The 14,065-nt window shown below is 38.6% G+C and overlaps 1 protein-coding gene across 8 annotated transcripts in view; it reads left to right on the forward strand.

Annotated features, from left to right (window-relative positions):
- unc5da (unc-5 netrin receptor Da) overlaps nt 1–14,065 on the forward strand; it is a 201,987-nt gene that overhangs the window by 149,373 nt on the left and 38,549 nt on the right. For all 8 annotated transcript variants that reach the window (XR_009268072.1, XM_058759005.1, XM_058759006.1 and 5 more), the window contains 4 exons: nt 4,018–4,185; nt 7,880–8,044; nt 10,133–10,168; nt 13,266–13,454. Coding sequence is in view for 7 of the 8 variants with exons in the window: in XM_058759005.1 (XP_058614988.1) it covers nt 4,018–4,185; nt 7,880–8,044; nt 10,133–10,168; nt 13,266–13,454 (558 nt within the window). In the remaining variant the exon portion in view is untranslated. The remainder of the gene's footprint in view (nt 1–4,017; nt 4,186–7,879; nt 8,045–10,132; nt 10,169–13,265; nt 13,455–14,065) is intronic.

Consider the following 14,065-nt stretch of genomic DNA (forward strand, 5'->3'; position numbering starts at 1 on the left):
GTGAGTTTACTACAAAAACAGCGATTTTATCCTCTCGTTGCTGGAAAATATAATGTAGCGAGTCAGTATTTAAACTGTTATTTATAAAAGTCATGGGGCAGCGTTGACAAGTTTCTTTGCTCCTGGATGTGAGCATGATCTCTGGTGTGTGTGTGTGTGTGTGTGTCAGTAAGCAGCACATTAATATAGAACGGTAAGGCTCTAATGCACACCAGTAGGTGTGTGTACTGAAGGAGCTAGATGATGTATGATGACGTGTAACGGTATAGTAGTGTGTCCCAATTATATATTTTCATCCCTACCCCTTGACACTCTGTTTCAAGGGACAAGGGGAAGGAGTAGGGGGTATAAAATAGAATTGGGATTCGGTCTTATTTTCACCTACGTCACAGTGCAATCTAAAACACTGAGTCATTCAGAAACAAAATAAGTCTTTATGAATGAGTCATTAAATCATTCACAACTGATTTGTTTAAAGGGGTCATATGATGCGATTTCTTATTTTCCTTTTCTTTTGTGTGTCATGTAGCTGTTTGTGCATGAATAAGATCTGCAGAGTTACAAAGCTCAAAGTCTCCCACAAAAGGATTTATTCTATCTAAGGCTGATCCAGCTAAAACGCCGGATTAAAACACGCCCCCACATGTCTACATAGCGATGTGGAAATATTTGCATAATGCCACCCAATTGTTCATGCAAAGAAAGAAGGCGTGGTTTCAGTAACCGCAGTAGTGTTGATGCAGCCATGTCAGGGAGACGCAGGGCCACATTAACCATTGAGCTAGGTGGGGCTGAAGCCCCGGGGCCCGAGCAAGGAGGGGGGCGTGATTGGCTGTGGAGTAGATTGACTGGTCATTGGTAGCACCGATCGCCAAAGCCCCACCACACCCCCTACTTATTAGCGCTATTATTTAGTGGAGCTTTTCCATAAATTTTCCATTCATTGCATTACCATTAGCGATTGAAACGTCACGTTTGAATTTGTTTTACCAATCAAATGCATTTATTTTATATTTTGCTTTTGAACGACCTGTATAGCCTATCTATCAGGTGACTGCTGCATCTGCACTCACCTCTCTTCGCTTCGTTCTGGCGTAATCTGGAAATGGTGATGCAAAGAACAATCTTCGATAAGTAAAAATGTCAACTATTCTAAAAAAAAAAAAAAAACAATGTGAAAGAGGGGCTATTCTTAAAAAATAAATAAAAATGAGGAGAGAGGGAAAAACACGAGTTAGTCAGTAAAATTCCCAGCTATTTTATTAAAGCTGATGATGGAGTAGAAGTTTGTGGAACAGCAAGTGGACCAGACACATGGAGTAGAATTAATTTTGGCAAATGCACGCTTTACAGCCTAAAACACGCGGCGTGCACCTGCGCGTAAAGCACCTGCCTAAACTTGAGTTCTTTTTCGGGCCTTGAGCTTAAACGTTCAAATATACATAGTTATGTGTCAAAATGCCCATCCTTGCGAGAATCCTCGTAAACAGTCATTTGTGTCTTACATGAACATTATAGTTAAAGATAAAGCATGCATGTGAAGTGTAGTGGGCTATGTGAGTTCCTGGCATTGTATGATGATATTTTAAAGGGATAGATCACCCAAAAATTTAAATACTGTCATCATTTACTCAGCCTCGAGTTGTTCTGAACCTGTATGAATTTCTTTGTTCACCTCAACATAAAAGAAGATATTTTGAAGAATGTTCATAACCAGAAGGTTTCTGGTCCCCATTGACTCCAATAGTGTATTTTTTTCTTTCTTTTTTTTTTCATACTATGAAAGTCATGGAGCAGCTGTTTGGTGACCAGTATTGTTCCCAATATATTCTTTAGCGTTCAACAGCAAAAGGAAACTTGTACAGGTTAAGAAAAATAACAGAATTTTCATTTGGATGAAATGCCAGGGCCGATTTTTTGTCCCAGTCCATCCCTGGGAACAGGGTCACAGCACAGCGGAGTGAACAGCCCATCAGAAATCACAGCATGTCAACTGTCTTAACCACGGTTTGTGTACTGCAAATACATACGAGAATCATCACTGTGTCTGTCACGGCAGTATACTCCGTCTGTCAAATATTCTATATAAAAGCAGTCACTTGTATTGTTCCTGAATGAATCAGCATTTTTAATGAATCTGTCAAATGAATGAATCACTGACTTGTAACCACCTACTGATGTAATGATTTCAACTGTAAAAAGAGTGACTGAAAAAAATCCCCAACAGACAGGCTGACAGTCTGTCGGCAATGTGCACAAGTGGAGTGATAAAAATGCCAGTGATGTTGGACATTGGAATAAGCAAATGTACGAATGGGGTATGAGAGCTACACATTCCTTAAATGCTAGAAAACAAGCTTTTTCTCATCCTTTTGAGTGCAAGTGCCAGAAAAGTTGCATTGAAACATCTGGATCACACAAGAGTTACTGCAGATCACAATGTGTGAAAGTTTGGCATGCTGCAGAATGGCGCCGCCCATCCATTTAGTCACCTACACCGACCTTCACTCTAACAGTTTACAAAAAACGATCACCTATAAATCACCATCCCGCCACGACCCGTGACACAGCACCCTCGTTTTTCAAATCCCCAATAATTCATCAAGCGAGACGTAATGTAGAAATACACCGTTTCATCATTTCTCCAGACCCGTGTCTGCGTGAGGCCATCACTTAGACGCCCGGTATGGGTTCGATTATCTATTTTTGTCAACACATATAATGAGTTAATGATTCTAACGCTCCCTGTGTGGCCCGCATTGCCACGGTTCAGGCTCCATTAGCCTAATTGACATGGTCTCCTAGTGTTTTATCCTCAATATTTTGATGGTAAGGTAATATGGCGCACTCTCTCTCCCTCTGCGTGGCTTCTGAGAGTCAGTCACAGATGAAGGCTAAAACTGGCAGTTTCAGAGGCTTGATTAAACACACTGAAAAGCTTTGACATCAGCTGTCAGAAGCAGGCATCGCTGATTGAGCGCTAGCTGACTGATCCGCAATTAACGTTTAGCAGCTAGCGTAGCATCTACAATTTAACATGACTCCCAGCAGTCCCTTGGGCTCAGCAGCCACAAGAAAATTCGTTTGTGTGCTTTATTAAAGAAACAAATGCATTGTTTGTTGGTTTTGATAACAGCATTAATGAGACGATGCACTGGTTAAGAGAATGGAAATTAGCTAGTCTTATATTTGCTGTTTGGAGGTAGTGAGTTGTACCCCCAATTGGGCACAATTTCTGAAATTAATAAACAAAATATGATTTGTTTTAGCAGTAGTTCAAAACAAAACCCTTTTATCATAATGAAACTGCTTCTACTTGTTATTTTCAAATGTATATGTCCTTCAAATGTCCGCTTCATGTATTCATTCATGAGAATTTATCTTAGTAATTGTTTTTCTCACTAAGTCCTCAGCGTGGCTGTTAGCATGTGTTAGCATGCTTATGTAGTCTTGGGCAATATGGAATGGCATCTTATGTAATATCTGCATAATCCAGTTTCATGTACCAATTAAATGATCAAGTCATTAGTCGAGCTAATTACATGGAGTATTTCATAGAGCTGTGTGTGCTGTTAAAATCCTGTTGCATGTAAGTACGCATAGATTGCAGAGACGTCTGCGAAATTGCACACATCTGGAAAGTATTGATTCCAATTTGAGTTTATTATTTGTGTGTAAACATTTCATTAACATACTAAAAGAGTCAATTCACACTCAAAAGGTAATCATTGGCTTGTAAGCAGTTAGAGTGAGAGAGATTAGTATTATGTCTATTTATTTAATTTAGAGATTTTGAAGTCCTCTTGTGGCAATCTTTTTTTTTTTTTTTTTTTATTGTTCCAGAGCCTTGCTTTAATGTAGTTGTATGGGAAGTGAGACTCTTCAGATTAAACCATGTGATATGGATAAACTATGCCTTCTAGACTGTAACAGTAATACTGCTTAAAGCTCGTTTCAAAGAATGCAGTACAGAATGAGGCCAATGTTAATCCACCCTTTTTTCCTCTCTTTTTTTAGTGAACGGAGGGTGGTCATCCTGGACGGATTGGTCAGAGTGTAATGTCCGCTGTGGGAGAGGAGTTCAGAAGCGGACACGGACCTGCACTAACCCCGCTCCGCTTAATGGAGGAGCTTTCTGTGAAGGAATGTCTGTTCAGAAGAGCACCTGCACCTCTCCGTGCCCAGGTTAGAGACACAAAACAGTTAACCCGTGAGTTGTGAGCTTGCAGTCTGAGCTGAATGTGATGAGACAGCAAGGTCTGGGTGTCTCAAAAACAAATCTGTTATCCTTAAATGTATATGTCTCAATGAGTCTAGTCTGATTTGTAAAACAATATTAGAGCCTTATGAGCCGGTTCTTTTGTTACTGGTTTGAATTGGTCTGCCAACTCGATCATTTTTTGAATCATTGCTGAACTTACTCACTGAATTATGAATCATTATTTTCAGTCATATCTTATTAGGGTGTAAAATATTTAAGGCATTGTTATACATATGCTACATTCAAATGTTTGGGGTTGGTATGTTTTTATGGCAAATGTTTTTATAAATATATATTTTTGAAAGTCTCTTAAGCTCATCAAGATGAAAAAAACAGTAAAAACACTAATATTGTAAAATATTATTACAATTTTTGTCACGGTTCTGTCTGTGCGGTGCACACAAAATACTAGCGGAGACGAAGGTTCAAAAGGGAATAAGCGATTTAATATAACTGGAGATGAGAGGGTTCACACACACACAGGGTAGCGTCCACATCCACAAACAGCAAACAATAACCGACAAACTGGAACTCAAAAGGACAGCAACTAATATAGTGCAGAGAATAAGTGGTAGACAGGTGAACACAATGAAGGTGATTGACTGATAATTAGATAATGGCAGAAACTAGGTCACACATGGGGAAATGAAAACACAACAGTCCATAACTGTGACAATTTTACATAGCTATTTTATTTTTAAATACATTTTAAAATGTGATTTATTCCTGTGATGGCAGAGCTGAATTTTCAACATCATTAGTCAAGTCTTCAGTAGCCGGGTTTCCATCCAAAGTTGCGAATTTAACTTATGCGCAAAATTGGAATTAATCGCATAAAACATTTGCGAACAAGCACCGTTTCCATCCAACGAGTCAAAGAGAACAAAATCATCACTTTGGTAAACTGGCACTAAATAGCCTATAGAAAACCAGGATAAGCTACTGAATATAATCATTTTTATGTATGAAAAATTACTTGCGCCTCAGAGCGAGCAGATGAAACACAATAAATGTGTAACGGGGCTGATGAGACGTGAGACTTGCGGATCCATGTGCAAGCTTTTATTAAAAGGCATGGTCATAAATACAGGCAGGGTCGAGCAATGGCAAACAGGTCTATCATAGGCAAGGCAAAGAGTAATCCAAAACGGGCCTGGGTCGGTCGACAGCAAACAGTATCCAAAGGGGCTTGACGAGAGAGGTTATCTGAAAACGAAGCAATAGTCCAGGCAGGGAAAACACAATCCAAAACAGGCAGGAGAAAACACAATCCAATTCGTGATAAAATGCTGTCATTGCTTTCGGAGGTGAATGCTGCTGTTTGGGAACGCAGTTGTGCAAGACAATTATACAGAAATACTTTGATGACAGACTTTGCTCAGGCATTTCAGAACGACCATAACAACATTTCAGATGCTGTGAATGAGATCAGTCCGCTGCTAGTCAAGTTATTCCGTCTCATAGCGCAAAGTCACATGACTTTTTTGATGCGCTTGGAGGAATTTATTCGCCAATTGCATTTCCATCTCCCATTATTCGCATTAACCCTTTTTCGCACAAGTCAAAAACCACCTCAAGCGAGCGTAAAAACTTTTTTTGCGAATTAAGGAATTTTTATTCGAAATTTGGCGTTTCCATCACTTGTTTCTCATGCATTACTTCAAAATGCGCATTAAAACAGGGTGATGGAAACCCACCTAGTGTCACATCCCTCAGAAATCATTCTAATATTCTGATACTCAATACTGAAAACAGTTGTGCCGCTTAATATTTTTTTGTGGAAACCGTGATAAATTTTTTCCGGATTCTTTAATGAAGAATGAAGAGAAAGTCCAGCATTATTAGCTGGAATAGCATTATTTGAAATCAAAACCTTTTGTAACAGTATTTATTATCAACATTTGAACAGGAATTTTTGAAACTGAATTTTTGTACTTTTACTGAGGAAAAGAAAATGAATAAGCGAGTCCTTACTTTTCATTTATACCTTCTGAAAAGTTATATATTACTTCTTATGACATTGTGTGTGTGTGTGTGTGTGTGTGTGTGTGTGTGTGTGTGTGTGTGTGTGCTGTGTGTGTGTGTGTGTGTGTGTGTGTGTGCGTGCGTTTTTGTGAAAAGTCAGGACATAGATTTGTATAATGACAAAGGTATGACGTAGGTATTACAAGGTGAAGGTGACTTTTCAGGACATTGACCCATGTCCCCACTTTTCAAAATGCTTATAAATCACTCAGAATGAGGTTTTTTGGGGAAAGTTGAAATGCACAGTCTCCTGTAAGGGGTAGGTTTAAGTGTAGGGCAATAGCACATACAGTAAGTACAATATAAAAACCATTACGCCTATGGGATGTCCCCACTTTTCACAAAAACGAACGTGTGTGTGTGTGTGTGTGTGTGTGTGTAGCAGCACTTTTTTTTTTTTTCAATTCTAACCAAAATTAACATGCACTCGTCAATACTGTTACATATTGTTACAGTAGCTCTTCTGGAAATTTGCCTGCATTAAATGTGCTCTTTCCTCTCCAGCTCTTTGTTCTTGAAAACCCAAAAGTGCATTTTGCCATTAGATTCAACAGTCCAAGGCTGGTCAGTCAGGTGGTGTGAATATGCCTCACTGCTATGCCTTGTTAATTAAACATGTTTTCTGAACAAATTGATGGCTAATCCATCTGTCTGAGAGCCTGCATATAAAGCAGGAATGTAACAGTATGTGCTGCATTTGAATTGACCTCAGTGGCATAAGCCTCTGGAGTTTTACAGTTGATATGTGTCTGCGTTCTGTTAATGTGGCACTGTCAATTCTCACAGATGTACTGTCTAAAGCGCCATACAATGCTCTTCATAGCAACCAAGAGAGATGGAGCGAGACCGATAAACAAGGATGAAAGGAATTCAGAAAGACAGACAACTGAAAGAGAGTGTGTATATGACAGAGATTTGACAGTAAGGGAATTCAGGAGAATTTACGAAATTCCATAAGTCTAGGGAAGTTTAGGGAATCAAGACAGACATATGAAAAGAGAAAGACTGAGGGGCAGAAAGAGAAACCTGATGGAGCGAAAGAGAAGAGCAAAAAAAAAAAAAAGAGTTATCAGTCGCCGAGTCCTCGGGTGCTCTTACGCTGGCTAAATTTATGGTTTCATTGGAAGCACCAATCACATGGGAACCACTAGTCATGTTGGGGGAAAAGTTATCTGAGGAGGGCACCAGTCACTCTGCGACGAAAAAACTTAATCTCGCTCTCCAGCCCAGCTCAATCCCAGTAGCCCACTCAACAGAGACACACAAACACGGCATTTGCATTTAGATTAGCCGCAGAGGAAACACCAGCAGCCCATGGAGTCGTTAGGGTAAAGGGGAAAGCCTGATGGAACAAGACAAAAGTAAATTGTCTTTTGCTTTTGTCAGAGACAAACCTTGCGAGAGAAAATCCTGGAATTATAGGAACACCTTATGTTGAAAGAGAAACGAAATGAGTGACCATTCTGAGAGAACGTTTATATCAAATACATATTGGTTTGAGAGGAAGTATGAATTCCAATTTTTTAGTCATAAACTCTGAATATGAAACTTTTTATGCGCTCTAATGAAAACGTGTGTCTTTGTGTGTGGCAGTGGATGGTGGCTGGGCTGAGTGGACAATGTGGTCTGTGTGTAGTTCTGAATGTGAGAGGCAGCGCACTAGAGAGTGTACAGACCCGGAGCCAAAACATGGAGGCAGACTGTGTGATGGAGCCGCCCTGGACACGGACAACTGCACCGGAGACCTCTGTATTCAAGGTGGGTAATAGTCACCATGTCATTAATGCTGTCATCATCATTATTATTATCATCGCCATCATTGCTATCATCACCAGGGTGTATGCCAATCAGAACTGAATTGAAAATGCATTTTAATTCTTGAATTTAGTTTCAATTTAAAATTTGATTGTGGAGTTGTAATTCAAAGTAGTATTAAACTGAACTGAAATTCAGAGAAATTTGTGATGAGTAATGCAATAAGTGTCATTCCTTTTTTTATTGGTATTTTTACAAGACCATACAAGGTGCGTTCAGTGAAAAATAAGAAATTACAGATTGTCTCAATATAAACCCATTCAAAACTCTCCCACCCAAAAAAAAAACATTTGAATATGTAAAATATAAAATTAAAAAAAAAAAAAAAAAAATGGATGAATAAATAAATAGAATGTGTTGTTCTTAACCAGAAAAAGGTGTCCAACTTGCAGACAAATTTGAAATAGCGGCAATAGAAATTTGTATTATTATAAAAAATAAATATTGTTTGTATATTAAACAATATAAGTTTTAATAATAAGTTAAATAAATTTGTGTATTTATTTATTTTAAAAAAATGGGATGTTGCTAATTTTCAGTTTATATATATATATGTGTGTGTATATATAATAAATAAAAAATTATATATACGGTATATATTAAAAAAATAAGTTTATAAATTTTAATAATAAATTAAAGAAATGAATAATAGCTTTTATACACACACATATATATATATATATATATATATATATACACACACATATATATATACATTTATGCATTTAGCAGACGCTTTTATCCAAAGCGACTTACATTGCATTAAAGTTACAGTTTTTACATTTGATCAGCTCTTGCTTTCCCTGGGAATCGAACCCATGATCTTGGCGTTGCTAGCGCCATGCTCTTGTGTGTGTGTGTGTGTGTGTGTGTGTGTGTGTGTGTGTGTGTGTGTGTGTGTGTGTGTGTGTGTGTGTGTGTGTGTGTGTGTGTGTGTGTGTGTGTGTGTGTGTGTGTGTGTGTGTGTGTGTGTGTGTGTGTGTGTGTGTGTGTGTGTGTGTGTGTCTCTGTCTCTGTCTCTGTCTCTGTCTCTGTCTCTGTCTCTGTGTCTTGTCATTACCATCATTGTCATCATCATTGCACTGCTGTCCTCACTATCACCACCAGGCTAAACTAGATTGAAATAATTGAAACAGCTAAATAGAAAAAATTTTTTTTTTTTCTTCTCATTTTCACTTACAGTGTCACTGAAAAAACCTACGGATGGTGTATTTCTCTCTACTTTACATGACGTTGTGTGTGGTTGTAAAATGTATAAAGAGGCTCAATATGCTCCTGATTTTCTGTTATACAGCTCATCCAACTTCCTCTGTGCAACACAGACACAGAGCAGTACAAAATCATCTCACTTTTGTTTAGATCAGTGGAGACAAGTGCTCTGTGGAAGGCTGTCAGCGCCTGAATGAAACCAGTCAGTCAAGCCCTCAGACGAGCAGCACTTGACAGGCCGTTTTGTAATTCCTTGGGAGAGGCAGAAATCTTCTGTTTTAATCCTCCTCGCTCATCATCCTGACAGTTCTTTAATCAATCTTTCCTGCCTCCATCCCCTGAGGGAGGAGGGTGTACACCTCGCCGTCCTCTGCAGATGAGTCTAAAACCCAACGGTGATAGACATCCCTATCAGAGACCAATTTCCTACACCTAATGCGGACACACACAACCACACACACTAATGCATCCGTAACGTTCTTTCTGTGTGAGAAAGATTTGACAGCGATTCCAGATTACATGCCTGTCACTGACTGTCATACATATGTAGATCTGTGTTTAGACAGCTTGATTCAGTGCTGTCTTTTATTTACCTCCTACATCATTTTGGAAATTTGTTTTCTGAAAGAGCGAGGAGGATTTCTAAGGTTTCTTCTCGCGTAACTTTGATCAGCTCATGCATCGTCACACCAAATGGGCTTTTTTATATCTCCAACGATTCTTGCAACTTCCAAATATGCCTTAGAGCACTGTTTGTGCATGAGCATCTGAAAGTTGCAGTGTTTGTGCGTCTCACAGTATGTTATACGTGTCTTTTTGCAGACAGGAAGCTGCTCCATGATGTGAAGGTTCCGCAAGGTGAGTCACTGTCACTGCCGCTTCACCTTTCATCTGTGTTTCTTTTCGTTTTTGCTTTGATTTTTTTTTTTTAAACTTCAGTTTTATAATCACATTTACATGCATTGCATTACTTTTGAATATGCTCACAGGCATATGAAGCATGATGTAATAACGCCATATTGCATCACAATCATCCATCTTCATATGATCGGTCTATTCACGGTGTCTGTGTAATTAACCCCTTTTACTGTTATCATCATTCTGAGTCACGCTCGACAAACAACCTTATTGCAACCTTTACATAAGCTCGTTTCCGCACTGACATTGTTCAACATTGGGTTGATGCCCTGACAATTAGGTTTCCAGTGAATCATCATCCAGGACGCCATTTGAAACAACCTGGAAAACCAATTAAGTTGATGACATTTTAAAGACAGCTTTCAGAGTGCTGACTCAGTGACTGAAACAGTGCCACATTAACTTGACAATGATGCACAGCAAAGATTAAACATCTTTGACAGGTTTTGCTCGAGGAATGTCAGTGTCCCCATCATGATTATAACTTAGTTAAACATAACTCTGTAAACGCAAGCTTTTACTATTTGTTTATTTATTCAAAGGTTTGGGGTCAGTACGATTTATTAAATGTTTTCAAAAGAAGTATCTTATGTATGGAAGTCTGTTCTGCCACAAAATAAAATAAAAAATAAACATAATTGCGACTTCTAATAATTGTGAGCTCACAATTCTAGCAATTTTTTCCTCCGAAAAAATCATATCTGCAAGATATAAAATCAGAATTCTAAGGGTGAATCCCATTTCTGTGTCTTACCCCTTCCCCTTCGTCTTACCCCTAGCCCTTGTCCCTCGAAACCGAGTGGTAAGCGCTAGGGGTGAAAAGATACCCCTATGAAATGGAGATTGAGGTCTCTGCAGAGCAAAAGTGGGTGTTTCTGAATTGCTAGGCATTTTCAAGCTGCTGGGTGTTTCTAAATCATGCAATGAAAATGATCCCCCTGACCTAACCCCACCCCTAAACCGACCGTCACTATGACGTCAGCCAATCAAGTAACATGGTCAAAAAACGCCCCGATCTGGTAACTCCCATTACTTTGCTGCAGAGACCTAAACTTGATGAAATGAGACACCACTTGGTTATGGTTACGTCATCATACACCGTCGCTAGCTGGCTGCTACGTCACCAGAGCCGACAAGTGTTGATCACAAACTTTGGATCGTTTTACAAACTTGTTAAAACTGTAGACATGCATGGAGTCCATTCAAGGCTAGTCTGCGGGACTGTTGTGCAAATCAGCAATGTAACGTTAGCGTAGCAAACTAGCGATTTTTTTAAAACGTTTCAATTAAGAACATGGTTGCAAATATATATGTACAAGACTGTCTAGAGCACAAAACAAGACTGTCGTAATTTTTAAATAAATTATTTAAGCCGAAAATACTTTAATACTTGATGATCTGGCCGCCATTGTTGCTGGTTGCGCAGTGTGTTCTGGGTACCCCTTGGTTTCAAGTAAGCTCGCGAAAATTCTTGGTTTTAAGGGGTATCTACCACTTCCCCTTAGCCCTACCCCTCGATCAAAACGAGAATTGGGATAGCCCTTACTCTCACGTGTACGCGCAAAACTAAGGGGAAGGGGTAAGACAGAGAAATGGGATTCACCCTAACTCTTTCCTCTAACTCTTTTGTCAAAAAAAAAGTAATCTCAGAAATCTTTTTTTGCGAGAAGTGCAAAACAGAATTCATACAGAATTGTATGATTAAAAGTCATGATATATAGATAGATAGACAGATAAACAGATAGATAGATAGATAGATAGATAGATAGATAGATAGATAGATAGATAGATAGATAGATAGATAGATAGATAGATAGATAGATAGATATTGTGTGTATACACACACACACACACACGTATATACATATACACTGAAAAAAAAAAATTAAGGTAAGTGGTCGCAAACAATTTATTTTAGTAACCACTTACTTTAAACCGCTTACCTTAAAAAAATTGAGTAAATTCAATGAATAATATTTTTCAGTGTATATTTATGTATGTATATATACAGTATGTATATAAATATATAACAATGTAATGCAAGTCTTTACTGTCACTATTCAATTTAATGCATCCTTGCTGAATAATTTCAGCAAGTATTAATTTCTTTAAAAAAAAAAAAAAAGATAAATGATAAATAGTGTGTGTGCATTTTGAAGCCCAGCCCACACTTAATGTTTCAACATTAAAAAAGAAAACATCAAAAGAAATTGAAAACCTTTTGTGTGTGTGTGTGTGTGTGTGTGTTATCTGAACTCAATTCTGAAGTCACAAAGAATGGGAGTTCCAGAGAAAGGGAACGAGGGGGTAACACACCGAAGGAGAAGGAAAAGAAAAAGGAAACGCAGCAAAGTGAGCAAATATCTAAACCCGAGTGCAAAAGAGATTCATTAGCCTGCCAAACTTTTCCAGAGCTCCCAATTAACCTGCTCTGTTTGCTGTTAGTGCAGCTCCACATGTTTCTGGCTAGTGTTTTCATAGCCGCAGGCTTTGTCTGATGTTCCCTACCCGTCTAGAGGATTTTGAATGCTCAGAAACGACATGCTAGCTTTTCTTTGTTCTGTCTGTTGTTCAGAGTGTCCTGGTTGAATTGTTTGCGTGAAGGAGTCGGCAGATAGGGCCTAATCACTACAGATGAGATAATATAATGAGCTGCGTTGTCACGAAATCCCTGTGGAAGGTTCGCGGTTTTTGCTTTGCCAGATTCCCTGCGTGTGTTCGTGTTGAGAGTCAGGTGTGCAGTTAAGGGCTGATTGTAATCGCCCATCGCTAGAGAACTTTCATTAGTGCTGGAGGTGTCTGGGAAAGTGGGAGCATTAGAGAGAGAAAGCGAGACTACTGTGATGAAGGTGTTATATGGTTATGTCATTTATTTGTGACTGTGTTGCATCTGTATACATCAAAATGAGATCCCTGAGCTATTTGATGGAAATTTGAGTGAATAAACAAATACCTTTATGTAATCATTTTCTAAAGAACCACAGTCATTGCTTAGTCATTGTGTATTTCTCCTCAAGTGTGTTTTCTCTTTTTCTAGCTGATATGGAGAGCAGTAATGATGTAGCGCTGTACTCTGGTCTGGCTGCGGGTGTAGTTACCGTGGTCGTGCTGGTCATCGCTGTAACGCTGTACCGGCGGAACCAGAGTGAGTATGGCGTTGATGTCATCGACTCGTCCGCACTGACCGGAGGATTTCAGTCCTTCAGCTTCAAAAGTGCCCGGCAAGGTGAGCGAAAACAACAACTTCAAATTGATCCAAGTGCATGTATGACTCACGCCATAATTACAGTGTTTGCAAGGCAGAACAAATGGAAAACAAATGCAAATTCTTTCTACTTTTTATTTTCCCTACAGTTTCCTATAGATAATTCAGCTTGAGCAGTGTAACCTGCAAACTCCATTCAAATGTTAAAGATGTTTTGAGTTTTAAGCTTCACTGTTTGCTTTTCGGCTTAAAACTCAAAAATAAAATTTTCTTTTTACACAGTTTTGCTTGTAAACTCATCTTGTTCTATTTGTTTTTTAAATTTTTAATTTTTTGTTTTTTTTATATTTCACCCAGCTGGCTCTAATGATCGAAAGATTGTTGCATTTGTCCTGATCCCCAGTTGTCTCCATTTATCAAAATGAACTACAGAGACAAATGCAAGTTTCAGTTCCATCATAATAAATCATTTTGAGAAATGTTTTTGTCTCAGTTTGAGGTTTAAACTATTAGACCTGACACATATGTTGGTAGCAGGATTGCAGTTAGTGCTAATTTAAATCTAAAAACTATGTAATATAAAATTCTAGAATTTTCTAAGAAATGTAAAATTGATATGTAGTTAGCATTAC

The sequence above is a fragment of the Onychostoma macrolepis genome, chromosome 21, assembly GCF_012432095.1.
Source record: "Onychostoma macrolepis isolate SWU-2019 chromosome 21, ASM1243209v1, whole genome shotgun sequence".
In the NCBI taxonomy this organism is placed as follows: domain Eukaryota; kingdom Metazoa; phylum Chordata; class Actinopteri; order Cypriniformes; family Cyprinidae; genus Onychostoma; species Onychostoma macrolepis.